Source organism: Dermacentor andersoni, chromosome 1, assembly GCF_023375885.2.
Source record: "Dermacentor andersoni chromosome 1, qqDerAnde1_hic_scaffold, whole genome shotgun sequence".
Classification (NCBI taxonomy): Eukaryota; Metazoa; Arthropoda; class Arachnida; order Ixodida; family Ixodidae; genus Dermacentor; species Dermacentor andersoni.
This window is the reverse complement of record NC_092814.1, coordinates 399,285,212-399,307,028: the sequence shown is the minus strand read 5'-3', so window position 1 is coordinate 399,307,028 and position 21,817 is coordinate 399,285,212. Positions and strand designations below refer to the sequence as shown.

At 47.1% G+C, this 21,817-nt stretch overlaps 1 protein-coding gene across 2 annotated transcripts in view; it reads left to right on the top strand.

The window, feature by feature from the left end:
- The window catches only part of LOC126518594 (transcriptional adapter 1-like), a 146,042-nt gene that overhangs the window by 43,791 nt on the left and 80,434 nt on the right, over positions 1 to 21,817 (top strand). For both annotated transcript variants that reach the window (XM_055064925.2, XM_050168368.3), the window contains exons 4-5: positions 15,881 to 15,940; positions 17,129 to 17,214. In XM_055064925.2, coding sequence (XP_054920900.2) covers positions 15,881 to 15,940; positions 17,129 to 17,214 — 146 coding nt within the window. The remainder of the gene's footprint in view (positions 1 to 15,880; positions 15,941 to 17,128; positions 17,215 to 21,817) is intronic.

Sequence of the window (21,817 nt, the reverse complement as noted above, 5' to 3'; positions counted from 1 at the left end):
GCTAGTGATGTTGAGTGTTACCTGATACATGACTCATATTGAGAGTGGCAATATGCTACGTCGCTATGTTGATTAAATGCTAAATGCATTGCCTTCTACAGTCATCATGAGATGGATTCTGCCGAATCTTTGTCACTGAAGAGCAGCCCGTACCTAGTGATCCAAGCTGGCATGAGATATGGGAAAGCGGCACATACCTAGTGTTACATACTGAGTGACCTAAGGTGGTCACACTCTGAACCTCATTCCCTGAGTTTAGCAGTCTGATGCTCTGCCCAGTGTTGGCATGGGTAGGGAAAAAACGATTAGCAACAGATGTAGCTACCGGAAAGTGTGTGAAGAATCATTGAAAAAGAAAGCAAGAACGCAGGGAAGGGGGACAGAGGCTTGCTGCTTCGCTACACATCTCCGCTCATTCATTACCATGGAAAAGTGACTGTCTTTCAGGGGCCTAAGAAAACTATTTTTGTAATCATAGACAATGTTTTAGCATAGTATAAAACTAAGGAGTGTGTCCAAATGCATGAGTTTCTAGAAAAATACTTCAGGAGTTAAAAATTTGTAATACAGGCAATTTTGTGACCACTTGAAAAAAAACGAGAAAACTGATGTATTTACAAAAAAAATGTCAAAGGACATTCAAAATATATGTTTCACAGATAAGTACATTTTTCAAAAAAATATTATTTTGCACAGTAAGGTTAGTCTTTCATGCCATGTAGGGAAGTATAGAAGAGCTTGTCGCCAGGTTAGTTGGTAATCCTTCTTGGTAACTTGTGTCAGAGCACAAGAGAATACCCAACAAAGGACTCCACACCAGCGCTCACTACAAACTGTTTACAGCCTGTGGAGCCTCACCTGTACTCTTGGGACAAAGGAACGACAACACATTAGTGCAAACAATTACAAGGGAATTTATTGCACCTTTCATACACTAATGCCTGCTAGCCAAATTGCTATCCACAGAACATGCCGATGGGTGCAGGACAAATCTAGGAAGTGCGACTCACTGCGAATGGATATCGAGCGAATATGTTCGCACCATGCTGGACACCAATGCCTGGTTGTTCGCGTGTATGGTCATGCGAATGGTGGCACATTGAACGGCGGCACTTCAAACGATTGTGTTCGTACATTTCGGTGTCCTGACCTCGTGAGACGGTCTCGCAGAAGTATAAATCGGTGCATTCGCGGAACGTTCGTGCCGCTTGCCGACCCCGAGCCAAAGAGGAAGAGCCTACTCCCTGTTGTGCCTGATTAATCCCGCCGTGAGGTGGAGTTGGCAGCGCAACACTCAGGCCATCTCTCGTACTACAGTCGAACCCGACTATATCGAACCCGTTTACATCAAATTATTCTATATATCGAACAATTTCTGGTCACGGTATAGTTACAATGAGTATATATAGCAAAAATTACGCTTACATCGAACAAATATTGCAGTGACTCCCGATATATCGAACGTCAAGCGGCGGAAAAGTGCCCCCAGAAGTTGGCTTTCCCTCGCGGTAGCGGGGAAACCCGGCGGCGCGGCTCCATCCAACCGCTCTCCCTACCGTGACCGCGCTGCCTGGGGCTGTTCGGGCGAGCCGTCGACACTCCCCCTGCCGCGCATAGTGGTCTATTATCCTCCCTCTTTCTCTATCATCTTTCACTTCCCACTCCCTCTCCCCTGACGATGCTTCGCCGTGCTCCCTCACGGGTTGCAGAATCAAGCGTCCTTCCTTTCTTTAGATCACTATCTATCGACACTCCCCAGCAAAAAATGATCCTGGCCCGCCTACAGCGCTTGCTCAGACAGCCAATCAGAGGCTCTTGTGCGCTCTTCGTGCAAGATGGCGAAAGTGCGAGTTGTCTGGCTGCCTCTCTGGTTAGTCGTGTTTGCGCCTTGTGGGCCTTCTCCCGCAGTGTTGCCGTGATGAAGCGGCAGAATTCGCCTTTCGTCGTGAAGCTCGAAATCATAAATCGCGTCGAACGCGATGAGAAGTTGGATGTCCCCGCAGCGTGCAAGATTCCGAGGAGCACTCTCAGCACGATTAGGGCTAAAGTGGCCAGACTCCCTCGTTGACTGGGATAAACTCCGCTCGTACATCGCCGTGGAGGATACCACACCGCAGACCTTGGAGTCTTGGACTCAAAAGATACAACATGCCCTCGACAGAGCTGGAAGAAAGATTAAGAACACCAAGAATGCCCCCCAAGTAGACCCCCACCTCCTCCATCTGTGGGAGGCTCGTCGAAGCCTCTCCAAACGATGGAAGCGCCAGAGATTAAACCGCAAACTTCGCCTTCGTATCGCTGCAGTCACGGAGGAGGCTGCACAATATGCCACCCAGCTTGCTCAAACAAACTGGGCCAACTTTTGCGGCACACTGAAAGGAACGCTGGGCACAAAACGCACTTGGAACCTCTTGAGGGCTCTTCTCGATCCCACTTCCACCAAAACCCACGCGGACACTACTACTCAAAAGCTGATTTACTTAGAGGAGCAAAAGGGCACGGATATTATGGCACACATCAAAAATCTGTATATTCCACAGCCCATACCTACACATCCGAACGCAGCCCCTTTAACACCCCCTGATCCAGACGAAAACCTGGATGCAGATGTCACACTGCCGGAGGTGAAACAGGCCCTTGGCTATATTACCAGGGACACTGCACCAGGGCCCGACCGGATAACGTACAAAGTCCTCCGAAATTTAGATGACATATCTTTGCAGGAGCTCACGGATCTCTTTAACGAACACTGGCGAAAGGGCACACTGCCTGGCGATTGGAAACACGCCAAGATTAATCTTATTCCGAAACATAATAAATCCTTACTGCTTCAGAATTTACGACCTATCTCGCTCACGAGTTGTGTAGGCAAACTTTTTGAGCACGTGATTGTCCGGCGACTACAACCGCACTTAGAAGCTAAGCATTTCTTCCCCAACACTCAGTTTGGCTTCCGCCCCAACCTATCGGCGCAGGATGTCCTCTTGCATATTAAAGAGACCTTATTAAATCCCAAACGACGGACAGCCCGCACCAGAGCCATCCTAGCATTAGACATACAAAAGGCCTTCGACAATGTAGGACACGACCATATCCTCAGGACCCTTGCCACCACAGGTTGCGGCCGAAGGATCTGGCATTATGTCAAAGCTTTTTTGGAAAATCGTACCGCTGAGATTAGATTAGGTCCACTCACATCGGCCGCCTTTGCCCTCCCAAACAGGGGCACACCCCAGGGAGCAGTCCTATCACCACTATTATTTAACGTAGCCATGGCCCCACTCGCCAGAGAGCTCGCAGGTATCGCTAAATTGCACCACGCTTTCTATGCTGATGATATGACTCTATGGGTGTCACAAGGCTCCATTGGGGAGGCCCAAGATGTCCTACAAACAGCTATCAACGTTATCGAACGGCATGTTCGCATAATGGGGCTCTTCTGCTCGCCAGAAAAGTCCGAATTGCTCACTATTAAACCCCACAAAGGCGACCCAGGCATACACCTGTTCATACACGGTCAACAAGTGCCTCAGGTACATAGAATCAGGATCCTTGGTCTGCACATACAATCTAACCTAGATGCAGGTTTTACACTGAACCTCCTCGATAAACAAATAAAACAAATCTCGGGACTGGTTCGCCGGATTGCGTCACGCAATCACGGCCTGTCTGAAAAGGACACCATGCAAATGATTGAAGCTTTAGTGGTCAGTCGCCTTGCCTACCACCTCCCGTATCACCACCTCACTCAAAAACAAATGGATCAGGCTAATCGTCTAATCAGGCGGGCGGTTAAGACCGCACTGAGGCTGCCGATGCGCGCTAGCACTACCCGCCTCCTACAGACTGGTCTCTATAATACCGTCCAGGAAATCATAGAGGCACAGAGGAGTAATCAGCTTCTACGCCTCACCCGAACACCCACTGGGCGAAACCTACTCCGAACTCTGGGATGTGAGCCAAGCGGCACGATCCCGATGGAAGAGCCGTGGTTCCCCATTCCTGTAAGACTCGCAGCTAACATGCAACTCAAACCGTTGCCACGAAACATGAATTCGCACCGCTATCCGGGTCGACGTAAGGCGCGGGCTGATTACTACACCCGACGTTACCAAGATCGCGAAGACGTCCTTTATGTCGACGCTGCGGTCGGTCCGCTCAAAGGAACAGTCACGGCCGCTGCCATGACGGAGGACGGACGCATTAACATCTCTGCTTCGATTAAAACAGCGCGCACCGATGTGGCTGAGGGGGTCGCATTAGCCCTAGCAGTGTCGCATGCGGCTGCGGATCCTACCATTACAGAAATCTGCACCGATTCCCAAAGTGCATACCGTTACTTCCTTCAAGGCGTAGCACCTAAGACGGTCACACACATTTTGCAAAACATTCCTTCGCTTCCTCACCAGGTGACTATCACGTGGGTACCTGGGCATGAATGTGTCCCCGGGAACGAGCGCGTTAATGCGCATGTCCGAGGTCTTTCCCTCCGGACCCTGGACGACCACTCACCCAACCCCATGGAAAAGCCAGGAGATGGGATCTGTACCTACCACCAGGTTACCACGTATTACAGGGATGGCAGACGAGATTTACCTCCCCCTCACCATTCCCTTACCGCCCATCAGAGTTCAATGTGGCGCCAGATCCAGACCAAAGCATTTATTTCTCCATATCTGGCACATTTATTTCACCCCGGTCTCCATAATCCACAATGTACCACCTACCGAGCGCCCCGGGGAGATCTTTTCCACTGTTTGTGGAGCTGCCCCGCGCCCATGGCGGTAGAGCCTATTCCCAACCCTTCCTTTTCCTCGTGGGAGGCCGCTCTTCGGGCCACTTGCTCGGATGACCAGCTCTGGCTGGTGGACCGTGCTTGCCTAGAGATGTCGGCCAGGGGGCTCCCGGACGTCTAGGAGCCCAACCACATTCAAATAGAACCAATAAAGTTTTATCCATCCATCCATCCGCAACCCGGTGCCCATGGCGTCCGACGCGTACGCACGGCCGTGTACGAGGCGTTCTTCATACGTGCCGGTTTCCGCGTGCTCGGTGATGACTGTAAATTCTGATGAATGCGACGAAGCCGTTGCCGGTGTTGCCGAAGTTTGGAGCGAGCTGTCAAAATTTCCGGGACATTCCGGGACATTCGAATCAACAGTGGACGAGTTTGTGAGTGCAGATGATGGTGTCGCGACGACGGTAGATCCCGAAACGAAGACTACATCGCTGACATCGTACCGAGCACAAATGAAAGTAGGCACGTTGAGGAAAGCAACTACGGTCCTTTGCCCACATCCTCCGAAGTGATTGGTGCACTCGCATTAGTCCGGTGCTTCTGCGCGAATGCGGAAGGTTGCGGCCTCAGCTGCTCGGACTCCTTAGACAACGTGGGGAAGTGCGTACGTCGCAGGCAGCGAAATTGCCCAAGCAGAAGAAAATGCAGGACTAATTTATGCGAAACTAAGCTAGTTTCGTCAATAAAGTGATTTTATAAATGGGATGTGCTTTTATGACATCCAATTATTTAGCAGGCTTATATCGAATTATGCTCTATATCGAACTGATAGGCGTTTTTTTGCGAGTTCGATATAGCCGGGTTTGACTGTACTCTGCAACCACACCGGCCACTACTGTAAAGCCACGCGGTGAAGCCAGATTACAGGAGACTAGAGCCATGCGGGGAAAACAACTTATCAAGAGTCACATGAGAGTCGCGCATCCCCACATGCTGTCCTATTGGTACCTACATACGTACACCATCCCCATGCATACTCGATACAGCATCAAAACCACCTGCTGCAGCATGATATATTGTAGCTCAGTGTTCGCCATTGGGACTGACACACTGGTTCTTATTCCAGTTTGTGAAAAATACTTGTAAAGCCAAATGTGCCTTTCTTTTTATGCTTCTGCCAAGAATATGTATACTATCACCAAGTTGTGGCTCATACCCACATGGAGTAAACATTTTCAAGAGGATGTGCCAATTTGTCTTCCTTTTTCGTTTCTTCGGGCAGCAGTCGTGTAAACAACACTCAGCTGATGTGAAACTTCCTTCATAATAATGGAATTGATTAGACGACTCCCCTGGAATTCTCATGCTTCTTAGTGTCCATGCTTTTTGTCGGTGCAAATGCGCGGGCACAACATCCAGAGTTTCTTGAACGCAGGAAAAGCCAGCATCACACAGGCCTGCCTGCCACCTTGAGCATGTGGAAGACCATGTGACTCAATTGAACGCTGCATCACACTTGTACCCACTGTAGCTGCTTAGTGGCTACGTCGTTGCGCTGCTTGGCACGAGGTTGTGGTATCAAATTTCGGCCGCATTTCGATGGGGGTGAAATGCAGAAACACCTGTGCATTGGGTGCACGTAGAACCCCAGATGGGGTCGAAATTAATCCCCCACTATGCGGCGCGCCTCATAACCATCATCCTGGTTTTGGCACGTAAAAGACCACAATTTAATTTTAATTTCTTTTTTGTGTCGCATTTGTCTCCCTCTGTGTTCCACATTTTAATTTTTGGGGAAGTGTCTTGTCAACTGCTGTAAAACCCAATAAGGGAAGCTGGCCGCCAAATGTCAGCATACCTGATTGTCAAAGCCAAGTTGCATCAGGTGAGGACACAATTTGTTCAGCACTGATTCTCCAGGCCTAAACACTGTTCAGGCCCAGCAGGACGAGTTGTATTCTGAACAACTGGCCCACATTAGCACTCCTCTGAAACTGTCTTAAACATTGTAAAGATGCCCAGTTCTGCATCTTCAAGCGTACTTTTTTTTTTTTAATGCGAGGGTAAATGCCTCAGGGCATACAGGGGTATGGGATGGGGGTGAATAAGGATGATTAAATGAATGAAAAAAGATTTGCTGACCTAATGAAGTCCAAGAGGGATCGATAATGCGGTCCCTGCGTCCAAGCAGTGTAATCGCTCGGATTATGCGGCGAGAGTCCCGCTGCTGCGAGGTGCCGGAGCCTCGTCGGTTTCAGTGCAGGGCAAACCCACAGCAGGTGGTGGATGTCTGCTTCAGCATTTCGTGACTTGCATAGTGGACACTCAGGACGAGGATGTAACAGGCGAAAGTGTGGCCACTTCCTAGTCACGGCAGGAGTGAGGGCAACCCCGACCCTGATCCTCCGAAGCGCAACTTTTTCTGCACGGGTAAGACCACGGGGGAGGTTTACCGCACACGGAGGTATGAGAGCATGTGTGCGGCGCCGGAGGTGCTCCTTTCTTGATAAAAGGAGGGTGGCATCATCTAGATGAAAAAGTTGAGGCAGTGACGATGGAGAGGTCGCTAGACGGGTCGCAGAATCTGCACGACTTTGGAAGCTTAGAAGGTCACGTGGGATCCACTCAACAGATACTGGCTGCGGGATGCGTGCCGCCAGAAGATGGATCTGTTGGCATGTGTCAGGGCTGCGACTGACGCGTCGCAGAAGCCGCGTCTCCTGGAGGGCATCAGTGCGGATGACGATGCGGGCCGTGGGGACCATGGGAAAGGCGGCCACAGGGCACAACGCTTCTCAGACAGCAAGGAGCTCAGCACAAAAGGAGGAAGGAGGTTCTTGGGTTTGAAACTGGGTCGTCTTATTAAGGGCAGGTGCGCATGGGCAATAAATTGCAGTGGTTGTTTCACAGTCCTGAATGCTTGCATCAACGTAAAGGACGATGGAGCCAAGCGGCAGGTGGGCATCTTGAGCTATAATTCGGTCACAAAGCGCCGCCGCTGCGTGAGTTGATGTTGGGCGATGTATATCAGTTGGCTTCTTATCACTCAGCTGTACAAAACTCCAGGGAGGAAGCATTGGCGATGGTGGTGGTAGAAGGGAGTTCGAGAAAGCGTAAGCCCTGAGAGCACACGTTGCGTGTGAAAGGCTGGTCTTAAGCCTGCGAGCATCACGTCGCTGCTGCACCAGCTCATCTAACGTGTTGAGTTGTGCATTTTCTTGGAGAGCCACGACCGGGGTGATGCGGGGAAGGCAAGTGATGACCCTCATTGCCTCGCGATTAACAGCCTCAAGGCGATCCCATTGTGCCCTCGTCAAATGCTGGAACTGGGCTTGATAAACAAGGCGTGGTTGCACTACTGCCTTCGCCAATTGTTGCGCAACATAAGAGCTGGCGCCGCCCGTTTTAGGAGCAATGCGCCTAATCAGACCCAACGTCTGAATTGCCTGCTTTTTAGCGCTGGAGAGCCAAGCAGTTCCGGTTCCCGACTCGTGTACAATCAGACCCAGAATTTTTATAGTTGAACATTGTTGAAGAGGGGTTCCGGATAAATGAAGACGAATGGGTGTTGCAGAGAGTTTACGCCGGCCCCAGCGATTGGCAACTGACATGTAAGCAGATTTGCTGACGGAAAGCCTAAGGCCGACCGAAGAAGCGTAAGTCGCCGTGATATCTAAAGCTGATTGAAGGGCAGTGGCTTGAGTCTGCAGGTCGTGATGAGTGCTCCATACCGTGATGTCATCAGCGTACAACAAGAACTTTATGTCGGGCACATCGTGTAAGCGCCATGCAAGCGGGATGAAAGCAATATTGAATAATGTGGGTGACAATGCAGATCCCTGGGGTATGCCACGAAGAGGGACAAATGAGCCGACGGCATCACCACTGAGGCGAATTGCAAAATGTCGGTTCTCAAGGAAAGATTTGACAAAATTCCGTACTCTAGGGGGAAAATGCAGCATGTCAATTGAAGCCAAGATGGCAGCTTGACTGATGTTATCATATCATACGCCTTTTCGACGTCCATAGCGAGGACAGTACGGACACTGTGGCTACGAGTTGACAATAAAACCGAGGATGCCAAGACAGCCAGCCCATCTTCAGTACCTATGGGTGGACGGAAGCCAATTTGAGCAAGGTGGTAGAAACCGTGGTGCTCTAGCCACCATGACAGTCATGTGGCTAGCATTTTCTCAACAAGCTTGCACAATGTTGACGTTAGGGAAATGGGTCGGAAGTTGCCAAGGTCAGTCGGCGGCTTGCTTGGTTTCGGAATCGAGATCACAATAGCTGATTTCCAGCCTGGAGGGACAACGCCATCTAGCCATACCTTGTTAATGGTGTCGAGGAGTTGAGGCAGCACAGCGGAACTCAGGTTCTTGTAGGCCTCATAAGTAATAGAGTCTGGACCGGGTGCTGTCTTGCGACTGGTACCATCTATGGCTGCAAGCAACTCGGGCATGGTGAAAGAGCTTGCAATCCCCTCGGAGTCTGCTGAAGATGATAACCTGTCGATATGTGTCGGAATGCCTGCCAAGGAAGCACCATTGGCTGTTTGAGGCAACACGTCGTACTGCGGGAAAAACTTCCGGGCAGCTTTTTTGGCGAAATCATCCGGCGACAAGCCAACAGCGAAGCAGGCTGTGGCTGCCGCGTCTGGACGGCGGCAACCGTGTTCCATGGCACGGAACGTTCGCCAGAGAGAAGCATTCAATGTCTTGGATGAAAACCGCTCACACCACGTATGCCGGTGCCTCCGCGAGAGGTCGCGTTCATATCTGCGGGCCTTAGCAGTAAGGAAATTCAGTCTTGTACGTGCTTGTGCAGAAGTGGGGTCTCGGGATGCTGCCAGCTCAGCTTGTCTGCGAGCAGCCCACAAGTTGAGCAGGCCGATATCCGGTGCCGGTCGATCGACGTCTACCCAGCTGATGGTTGTAGCTTCATTGAGCGCGCTTTGTATGCAGTCAACAAGTAGTGGTGACGAGTCCACAGAGGTATCTTGGAGAACGGAGCGAAAGGTGTCCCAGTTGACCACAGAACACTTGCAGCGCAATCAGCGGGCCTGCGACGGATGCAGGCCGATGATGATAGGGTAGTGGTCACTACCCCAGCAGTCGGACTCCAGGTGCCAAGTGGGAGTGCCGGGACCCGACTACCACGTAAGATCCGGTGCGTATGTTGTACGTCGAGCTTGAGGCACAGCCCGCGTTGCTGAATCGGGATGGTTCAGTAGTACAAACAACGCATCCGCGAAGGCGTCCCGCACACGCCTACCTCGAGGGCTAGAAGTATGGTACCCCAAATCTGGGTGAGGGGCGTTGAAATCACCACCAACTAAAATAGGACACGCTGGGTATTGGCGACGGACATTCACTAACCAGCCCAGATTAATTCTTGAAGAAGAGCCACCGGCTGGTCTTATGTAGTATGATACTACCACAACAGTTGCCTTGGATAACTTCACAGCTACTGCCACTACCTCCTGATATGAGTTACACCAGTTTTCAAGAGAAAGGCAGACCTGAGGATAGCGCGTATCAACATACATTGCCGCCTTTCCTGGAGGGGCAGCTGTGTGCACGCGACGGTCACTCATCGAAGGAGACACGTATCCACTGAAGCCCGGAATGGCAGGCAAGGCGTTGGTCTCCTGTAGTAACAGGGCCCACACCTGCAGCTTGTTCATACGCAGACGGGATTTAAGCTCCCCCACTTTCGTGGAGAGCCCTCTACAGTTCCACTGAAGCACGCCACAAACGCCTGTGCCCGCCATTTTGATTAGGAGTCCAGGCGTTGTAAAATCACAGATGTCAGGTTGGATAACTGGCTGACCATGAACCGCAAAACGGATGTTGTAGAGTTATCCGGCAATGGAGCTGAAGACCTGGTAGACTCTGCGACTGATACAGCAGGGCGTGACAGAGACGGTGATGCAGCGGAATCGATAGTTGTAGTGGTGTGAGATTCCACTGCACGTCGCCGACGCGCAAGTAGTTCACGGTGCTGTCGGAGCTTGGATACCTCCGCTAAAAGGCGGGCAATTTGATTGTCAACTGCTGCCATATCATCACGCGGATGTTCCGGCCCGCTCTGCTTCTGTGTAACCAGCGGGCGACGGCGGCCTTTGCGAACTTTGTCACTGTAAGTCTGTTGGGAATGGGGTGCAGGTGGGTCGGGCTCGGAAAGCTCTGGCCAGTCGTCATCCCACTGGAGCGCCGCAAACCTGTTAGATGTCGGCACTGGTTGTGTTGCAGCATGCTGAGGCCATTGCTTATGAATCCCGCGACGAACCTTCTGAGTGGCCTTTTGCTTTGTGGGACAAGTTGGAGAAGTGATCTCGTGGTCGTCGGTCTTGCAGATTCCACATCGGTAAGACACTGCGCCAGCTAGTACAGCTTCATCTGGCGCTGTAAATGGACAGGATCGGCGCATGTGGCCCAGTCGGAAACAGTTGTAACAATAGACACTGGGTTTATGTGGCTGAGGTCGTAGAATGCAGCCATAGTAGTACAGGCGGGATGGGGGAGTTGGTGGGCCCTGCAAGGTGACGATGCAAGAGCGCCCCTTTCCCATGTAACACGCTTGAATGACACGGTGAGTAGGACAGTAGAGCTTACGCTGGAGAGCAGTCTGGTCCTCGCCAACGTCAATGTTGTAAACGACACAGCGCTGTAAATCCGAACCCTCTACCAGGTACACCTGGACCGGCACGGTGACTTCGCTTGTTATCGAGAGACGTTGAAGCGTTTGCAAACGCTCGACAGCAGCCAATGTCGGGAGCCACACAGCGATGGTATTTGACTTCTTCCTGGCCTTGAAGCCGCGGAAGCCTGTGGTGCCAAGACAAGCGTCTAGGTTCGCCTGAATAATCCTGTTCGGAATCTCCGTGAGGCTTGTGGGGGCCAGAGCTTTAATGGTTGCTTTATAGCAAACCGAGCCCGGTGTCGACACAACTGGGTGGTAAATCGTTAGACAAGAACGCTTGCCTTGGAAGCCGCTGTTGGCCGAACACGAATCTGGTGCAGATTGCTCCGAAGGACGCTTCTGAGAACCACGGGGGGCCGACGGCACAGATGGTAGCGCAGAAGACAAGTCCATAGGGGTACTCGTTTCATCATGCACAACAACTGGAGCCCCATTCCCGATCGGTGTCTGGGAAGCCATCGCCGAGCTCCGCCCTGAGGGCAGATCACTCACGGTCTGATGTGCATTTTGGGAAGGCGATGGGTGGGCTGGTAGCCGAAGGACTTGGAGCAGGAACCAGGAGCTGGGATCCAGGCTCAGGTGTCAATTGGCTCTGGTGGCTCAGGTGGCCGGTAATGCCGTTTGACGAGCGGCGCCGGCGAATCTACCGCCGCCAGCACGTCACCGGAGGCACTAGGCCTAGTCCTGGTGTACAATTCAGCTGCAGGGCCGATGGAGTGACATTCGCTGAATGTCAGAAAACCAGACTGCGTATGGGCGTCCGGAGCGTCCTCGGATGTCGTGGGGTCCAATCTCTTGATGTATGGAACGTATTTACGCGGAAGGCGAGATTTTTCACAGGAGCGGTGAGCAGCCACCTTAGCAGGGAAACTTCGTCGTCGTTCCTTTCAAGTGTACTTGAAAGGATTAAATGCTGTCATAGTTGAAACCTAAACTTACTGGCGTACAGCTGCTGACATTTCCTTTTAGTTGCTGCCCTCAAGCACTGACCATTTAATGTCGTCCTGCAACTCGCTGCTGCTGCTCTGATTTCAAAACCTGATGAGCCGTACTGGGGAGCTGCACATGTTTTAGAGAGGAAGCGACAAAATGGGGAAATTTCTCCAGAGCATGCATGCCTCAGCTTACCAAAAGTTTTTGCCTCAGAAGCAAAAGCCAAACTGATTCTGAAAGCGCTTTTCCTGGGCCACCTAATGGATAGTATCTAAGAAACTGTACTGAAATTGGTGATTGAAATTAGCGGTGATATATTTGCATGGTAATGAAAGTTTTTTTTTAGATATATAGTCTAGCCCATTTATAACAGTATTCAAGTGCCAAGAAAATCCCATTGTTATAACTGATCATTGTTATAACTGGGTTGCATAAATAAAGCAGTGGGGACAAACGTTCAAACATATTAATTAGACAGAAATAAGTACAGTCAAACCCATTTATAACATTTGTTTTACCAGTACTCAGATGTATCAATTAGCAGCTGCTCCACTGTGAACTTTTTTCTGTGTTCTGTGGTAAAATAAACCGCTTGCTGCAATGTTGCCATGCCACATTATTGGCTATAACAGTTAAATGTGGCTGCTGGGTGTGTTCGCTGAAAAGAAGCACAAAATCCAAGAGCAGAAGAAACATGCGTGCCCTCACTGGCCTTTGTGCCACAGATCTTTGACGTCCGCGAGAAGGGAGACGAGAGAGGGGCAGGTGAGGCAACGAAGGCGTGCACAGCACAAAGGCGGATGTGGCGCACACACCCAGTAGACAGATGTAATCGTTATAACCAATTACGTGTTTATAGGAGCATTGCAGTAAGTGGGGCACACAAAAGTTGGCAGTGCATTGGCTGCTCATTGTTATATCCAATATATTGTTAAAACCGGTATTGTTATAAGTGGGTTCGACCATGTAGTATGATCCCCGAATGCAGTGTTAAACATTTCTGACTGGGCACGGTTGGAAGCTGTGATTTCTGTGCTGCCCTGTTTCTTCAGCAGTAAAATTTAGCTGTTGTGTCCTTGCACTGCTGCTGAATCGACTGCGATGAAACCTTGTAAGGTTTGGGGCCAGAGCCTGTTATCTGTTTCGTTCAGTGCTATACCAATCAAAGGCTCATACGTGTATCACTCACAGTATCGCACCACATGGGTGCAGCAGTGATAGACCTGGCAAGTGGCAAGGCCTGACATCAGCTATAGAGGATGATGTTGGAAGAGACTAATGAAGAACCCAAGAAATGATTATGCACATTGCCAGAGCACACTTTGAGTTGTGTATTTAAGTCGCCACAGTGCTAAGCGAGGAAGCCTCGTATGCTGTAACTGCAGACTAGGTCTGTGGAAGTCACTAGATTTCCTGCAACCAGTCAGGTTTTGTATTGTTCTTCGTTGAATGCGCTTTGCCTGTTTGCTTTATATAGTGCACTTGCTTTGGTCATTTCTCCAAGAAAAGACTAGCAGAGAAAGCAAGAACCTTGATTTATTAACCTGTCCAGTGCTCCTGGTTGAATAAGCACTGAAGCAGTTGCATTGGTACCAAAATGGGTTGGATGGCAGGACACTGCCAAGTCGTGACTGCCAGCCTACCCGTATGCCTCAACATAAAAGCATACCTGCCAGCCTGTGAGCATTAAAATTCATAAAAGTCGTGACCCCACCGGGGGGGGATCCTGTATTACAATATTTAATAGGAAGCCTTCTTTGCCTCATTCTTGGCACTTTGGGGTAGGTAGGCAGGTTCGTGTCTCGTCTGTTGTGCTTGAGCTCAGAGGCACCGCTGAGTTCGGTTCCACTATCACCAGCCCACTTTACTTTCCTCATAGCACGCTGCATAGAAATTGTGCGGCGTTGTACTGAGTTGATCATCACCCAAATTAAATTAAGCTTTTACAGTCCTTCGCTGGAGTACAGACATGGTCATTTTACGTTTTGACACCATAGCATGGTAGTTTCTGATTATGTCGCAATCTGTGTTTCTCTCATTTACGCTCGTCCATTACCTATGTAAAAACCGACAATTGCCATGTAAGCTTTTGTCGAATGACCGGCGCGGAAATTATGCTAGATAGCCAGACACTGCTAGATAAGAATTCAAAGAATGCTAGATAGCCATATACCTGTGAACTGCTTCGCATAACGTCGATTCCCGCATAGCATGGGACCTGCACAATTCTTTTTTCTTCCCAGAGTGCACATAACTTGTGTGGGGTACATGCTATGCGAACAGCACTAGCACGCCAGAGCCATGGGAGCATGTGCGAGCTGCACGCCCGTGGGTGGCCACCAGGTGTGTGGACTGCGCCGTTCCCACAATTATTAAAGGGACACAAATATTAGGCCAACGTGGAAGCACCATTCTAGAAACTTTGCAGCACTTGTTTTCTGCCCAGAAAAGACTTGGTTTAAGAGAGAGTTGCATCTGAAGCATGCCTTTAGTGCAATTGCCCAGCCCCCATAGCATGGCGTTGCATAAGCCATCACTGCCCTTTACTGCCATTGGTGAATAACACGGTGCATGACAAATGCAGTAAAATTTTTTGCAGAAAATGCAAAACGTGTGGCCAAACAAAAACCGAGCCAAGGCATTAGATTTGCCACGGCAGCTGCTCTTAGTCAAGTGGCATGGACCGTTCAGGCATCCCATGGCATCACATGAACGTGGCATTCTCTGCTACTTGCAGTTTGTGTGAGTTTCACGAGCCAACAAGAACAGCGCAGCTCTACGTGATAACGAAACTACTGAAATGCGAAAGTGCGGGCGGTGCAGAGTTGAGCAACAGCAAAACCTTTCGACCACCCGCATCATTGTCAGGGGTAACGTCAATGAGTTCTTTTTTCTAAAAATTGAATAGAGCAGGACAAGCAGCATTTTCTTCCGTCTTGCAATGCAATGTAATAATCTTACCATTATGAATGGTTGAGCTCTTGTGACAGAATTATAATGGAGTGCTACGTCAACGGCTAGTATCTGAATGTCACGGAGGAGGAGTCTATGTTCTGCCCCAGTTTCTCGATTACTGAAGCTCCGTTTACAGTAGCGTTAGATGATCTTAGCTTGACTTAATATTTGGCTTAAGTGCCCCTTTGGACACAGCACACAAACAGCAGCAACAATCTTCAAGACAAGTAGCAGCTTGTTTTGAGGTAATCAGGGGCCTGCTATAGGAGCTTGTCTTTAATATCCCTCTGGTGTTCTTTCACCATCACATTTCCAAAAATACCTTTAGAGACTGGCGAGTGGGACTTTATCGTCAACACAATTTGTGAAACCGTAGAGCGAGCCCAAATTCATAAAGGTTACAAAAAATTCAGGATATGAGATACAGTCAAGCCCTGTTCTAAGGATGTCACCTTTGTTACTTGCTTGGTTGTATCTATTGCATTGAGCTGCACAAAGGCCAATGACGAGCATGGCGCAGTGCACAAGTGAGGTTGTGTGTCTGCGCAGTGCACGCCCACAATGAGTTCCTGCTGGCCTTCTTCAACAAGTGCCAAGCCCCATGTGCAGGTGAGGCTTTTTGAAGGAAGTTGCCCGTTTTGCATGTCACAATAGGTGCCACAGTGTGTCGAGGTCTTGGTTTCTTTGTAATTATTATTGGTGAACAATTAAGCAGTGTTCATGGTAACGCACTACTGCCACACTCGTTGCCAAATGTATTGCCACATTGCCACATGAAAACAACGATGAAGCAACTAGGTCTACCAAGGGGCTCTTATTCGGGCTGCACATCGGCTTCTGTGCGTGGCAACACTGGTGCCTCTTGCTTCATGGCCCACTAACGATGATGTGGCACTATGTACTAAATTGTAACAGGTAACATGCATAAATTGAAATTACTAGTTGTTTTCATTCCTAGTTCATGTTCATTGCAGTACCCTGGAATGCATGAAGCACTTCAACTAAAGTCTCATGGCAAATAAGCGAAATGTATGGCTGCTCTTGATGGCCGTTCTCTTTGCTTGCATGCGTGCTCTTAAATGTAGGCAGTGGACCTTACTAAAGAAATGTACCCATATCAAGCTCGTACACTTGCATGCGCATAAGCTGACGCATGCAATGCATGCACACACCCCAGCCTTTCCAGAAAGTAAATATAGCTGTTGCATCCAGCGCATCCGTCAAGCGCTTATTCAGCGTGGGCACAGACATATTAAATAAGAAGTGAGGCAAGCTGTCTGATGCTAGCTTTAAAATTCAACTATTGCTCAAGTTCAACAGCAAATTGTAATTGTTAAAAAGTTGTCCGTCTAGAGCTCTGTTTTCAGAAATAAGTTTTATTTTATTTGATGTGCAATTGCAAAACTGCATTTTGTGGCTAGTCCTGAGCAAGTGAGACTGACTGTGAAGCACCTTCACACAAGCACTGACAATTTTCCTGGCAATTATGCAGGTTTAAAATAAAAACAAGCTTCTGTTGGCGTGCAGGTATGTATGCCCAGACAAAAGCAGGCATGCAGGTCATGATGCGTAATATTAAAGAAAGAACACCTCTGTATGTGCTATCTTATTAGAGGATGAACCATTATGAGAGACAAAACAGTGTTGGCCAGATGTACGTTCTGTCTGAGAGCGATGGCAGTCTGGGGAGGGGGAAGACGTCCAACATGCGCCAAACTGGATGCACGCTGGGCTGAGTCCCGAGTGACACAGTTGAGTGAAAATGGGCTTCTTGTTCCCCCTCTCTCGCACCACAAGGCCGTGAGTCAAGCTCCTCCTCGCATGTCCGGGACAAGCTCAAGAAGCTCAAGAGCAAGGTGAAGCCTGTGCGGGTCACTTTTGAGGTGAGCTCACTGTGTCCAAAGGGTGCAAGAAGTTGAGTGCTTTCTGCACAAATGCACAAATTGATTTCCCAAAGGACACTAAAGAGCACAATTACCATTTCACCTGTATTCACCAGTAAACCAGATCAGCAACAATAATATTAAGTATGAAGGAATCAGTTACAGCAGTTTGGGGAAATTATACAAAATAAAATAAAAAACAAGGTGAAGCAAGTACAGCCACAAAAGGCAAGAAAAATCTCAATTTTAGCAAGGTTAGAGAAAAAAACATACATAGCATCTGCCATGCCCTAAACAACCAGGTGTTTGTGCTCAATCGACGGGATGTTTCACTCCTTTACCATGCATGGAAAAAGGGAAAACTTTTAAAGGAGGACGATGCCTTGTCATTCTCAGTATGAGGGGTGAAATGTAATTATCAAGATTTAAAGACGGTTTCCTATGCTTGAGTTAAAAAGAAACTTGAGTCTGATTTTTTTTTTTTTTGCAGCTGCAAAGTTTGGATACTGTGTTGCCTCATTAAGCAGGTCCGGGAGTCAGCCTGTCGGCACTTAGAATAAATAAACAGGATGGGCTACTGTTGGATCCTTTCTAGTGCATCAGTGTTTACTCTCATGTGTGGGTCTCAAAAAATGGCTGCTCATTCAAGTTTAGGTCTAATAATTGACGTATATGCTAAGTGTTTTATTTTGGCTGGTGCATGCTTTATGTCTGAGGAAGCAAAGTTTGTCGAAAACGGTCACGGAAGTGTTTGATATGTGCGCATTCCCTTTTACCATGCTAGCTGTGGTGACACCCATATATTTGAATTCATCGACAAGTGGCTGGGATGCAAGTGTGCACTGATGATAGGAAATTGTTTTTTTAGGTATTTTTTACGAAAACAGTCTTCTCAGCATTAAGCACCATGTTCGCACCATTGATGAATCTTGTGCAAATTACAATTAAGGAGCACTTGGCCATCGGACTATTCAATTTCATTAAGCAGCACACAGTCATCAGCACATTTGCACTGGCTCATTAACTACGTCGACAATATAATTAATGTCAATCGAGAACAAGGGTCCAAGGACGCTTCCTTGTGGTACACCTGAATTCACCGCCCTAAACAATGTCCTTCAGTGCTGCATCACTCAGATGCATAGCAATCCAAGCAACTATGAAGCTTGAAAACTAGGTTTGAATGAAATACTAGATCAAAATATTGCATCCACCTGACCCAACTTATCTAGAACCAATGCAAAGCTGTGGAAAACTGACATCAGCTGGGTGACTGCAAAAAGCACCCTATTATATCCATGCTGGAACCCGGTGCTTAAGTTGTTATTATTAAAAAACCTTGTGATGTAATTTGTGACTACATGTTCCGGAAGTTAACAGCTTGATAACATCACAGAGATAGGTCAACAATTTTCCAAAAAAGTGGAGTCGCCTTTCTTGAGGACATGAACAATTTTAGCAGCTTCCCAGTCGGTAGGAATGCTACCAGATTCAATTAAATTCAGCTTTATTCAACATCTGTCAGATGTTTGGAGCACGGACAAAAAGCCTGAAAAGGCTTGACTAGCTAGGTCCGTGCACCATAGCATGGCATACAGTGGTATCAATTCCATACAAAAAGCAGGAGAAAATCAGCTTGTAGGAAATACAAAAACAACAACGCAAACAACAGGCAAATATGTGCATAAAGAAAATCTATGAATATACAGAAACATAGTGGGAAATTCACTGGATCAGAAATGAAAAAAAAGTACAGAAAATACAAGTAGTGCTTCAACAAAAAATAGAACAATGGAGAGTTATACATATATGTTGCGTAGCTGATTGAAAGAGATCAATTCTGTATCCGTGCCATTTTTGGCCAACTCATTTAACAAGGTCGGTAATGTGTACTTTAACATTTGCTTACCATGGGCCGTGCGGCATCTATCAACTTTCCATGTTTCGGGATAGCGTGTGTTGTATGCAGTGGAATTTTTTTCCAACCTCGCCAGTGATTTCAGAAGGTTATTTTTCTTGTTTGTTTGCAGTTTATGTTGTCGAAGTAGTCTGAAATTGTATAGAGATTGTACGTTTACAAGCTTAAGCTTTTTAAACATGTCCTGTGTGTGACTTAGGTAAGGAGCTCTAAAAACAAGGCGTATTGCACGCTTCTGAAGTGAAAGAAGTTTCTTGATATTTCCTTTAGTTGTTGTGCACCAAACTAGCGCACCATAGTTTAGCGTAGAAGAAAATAGAGCATTGTACAAAATATTGTTAATAGAAAGAGGGAACGTAAAGCAATGTCGACGCATGAGGCCGATTACTTTGGACAGTTTTTTCGTTAGCTAATTGATGTGAGCATCCCAGGACAAATTATTGGAGAAAATCACGCCAAGGGTTTTAAAACTTTCTACAACTTCTATTTCTAAATCATTTAGCAGTAGTCATCGGCTTTCGCAGAATTTGTTTCGTGGATGAAACAAAACTGCTTTGGTTTTACTAATGTATAGCTTTAATTCATTATTTGTAGCCCACAAGTGAATGCGATGAAGTGTTTCATTTGCATGAAAAGATAGGCATGCGACATCCGAGCCGGTAAAAAAATAGGCTAGTATCGTCAGTGTATAATATATACTTGGCGATATGATCAACATTAACAATATCGTTAATGTAAAGAACAAAGAGAAAAGGACCCAAAATGCTTCCCTGTGGAACACCTAAATTAACTGGTTTGACTAAAGAAGAGTGACCATTAATCATGACAAACTGTGACTGATTATGTAGGTATGATGAAATGAGTGACAGAGCTTTTCCTCGAATGCCATAGTGCTCCAATTATTTCGCAAGTATGTTGTGATTAATATTATTGAATGCTTTTGTGAAATCTAGAAAGATACCAAGGAACAAGCTCAGACTTTCAAACATTTCAAGTATTATTTCTTTTTGCATGATCAATGCTAGCTATGTAGATTTATCTTTCCTGAAGCCATACTACAAGCCAGTTAGCATGTTGTAGCGATCAGTAAATGAAATTAAACGCGTTAAACTTATTTTTTCGAGACCTTTTGAAAAGACTGGTAAAATAGAGATTGGACGGTAGTTTGTAAGATCATTCCTATCACCTTTTTTGTAGATTGCTGTAATTTTTGCACGTTGCATTTTATGAGGAAATACCGCACATGAAAGACAATTGTTAATTATATGCGTTAAGCAATGTCCGGTCAGGTCAATAACGAATTTTACTGGTTTTATCTGCAGATCCATCATATCTGTGGCTGTGCTGTTTTTTAAACTCGTGTACGTTGTAATAATTTCCAATTCAGATACTAGCCGCAGAAACATTGTGTGCTCGCAGCGCGGCTGCAGACAGGCTGTCACCTCCAGATGATGATAGGAGATTAGAAAGAAAGGAATCATTAAATGCGTTTGCTAGTTCTGCTCCAGAAATTTCCACGTTGTCCTTCAGTATCTTTGTAATAGGTTCATTATTTTTGCATATATCGTGTTTAGTTTGCGCCACATGTCCCCAGAGCATTGGCTCGAAATTAAGCGGTTATAATGGTACCTGTTTTTAGCAGCACAAAGTTCTTTAGTGACATGATTTCTATGTTTTTTTAAAGCACTAAGCGTATGAGGACATCTAGTTTGAATGAATGTTTTATATAGCTGCTCTCGTTTCCTTATTAGATGCAAAATGTCAGTAGTTATTCATGGCTTACGAGCTTTCTTTGATCGGGTAAATGTTTTTTGTGGAAAGCATGAATTGTAGATAGATGTAAACTTTTCTAAGAACCTGTTGTAGGTGATTTCCGGATTACATTCACTCAAAGCATCATCCCAGCTTACCTGGGCGATAGATTCACGAAAAGTGTGGTACTGGTGTAGAGTGTTCAATAATTTTAGAAGATTCATTTACCGAAATAAATATTGGAAGATGGTCGCTGAGGCAGTATTTATAATACCAGAGTGCACGCGGTGCAAATCAACATTTGTAATGAAGAGATCAAGAAGAGTTTGTGTTGTTGTCAGCCTCATTGGTGAAGTTATTACATTTTGGCAATAGTGTATATCTAGGAGAGACTCAAAGCCAGCTTTATTATGATTATCTGCAAGTAAATTAATATTAAAATCGCCGCCTAAAATTATTTGATATTTATAATAGTTAACAAATTCCAGGAGTGAATCTAAAAAGCTAAAAAAGGAGGAAACCTCACCGCGAGGCGGGCAATAGCAGACACAGAATAAAAATTTCTGTAATTTGAGAACAAGTGTTTCATAATGAGGAGTAGAACAACAATATTCAGATAGTAATTCGCAATGCACTTCATTTGAGGCTAAAATGGACACGCCTCCACCACGCTCCTGATAGTGGTTTACAAAGTAAGACTTATATCCATGCATTTCAAACACATCCTCTTCGCAAGTAAACCATGTTTCCGTAAACATCACAATATTAAACATAATTTTAACCTCGCTTAAGAAACATTCAACGTCGTCGTACTTATTGCGACCGAATCTCAAGTTGAAATGGACACAGTTACAGCATTGCTGAAATTCAGTCGCTGTTAAGTCACTTAGCTGCATCAGTTTTGCAGTTTCATTTGTCAACAAAGCCATCACG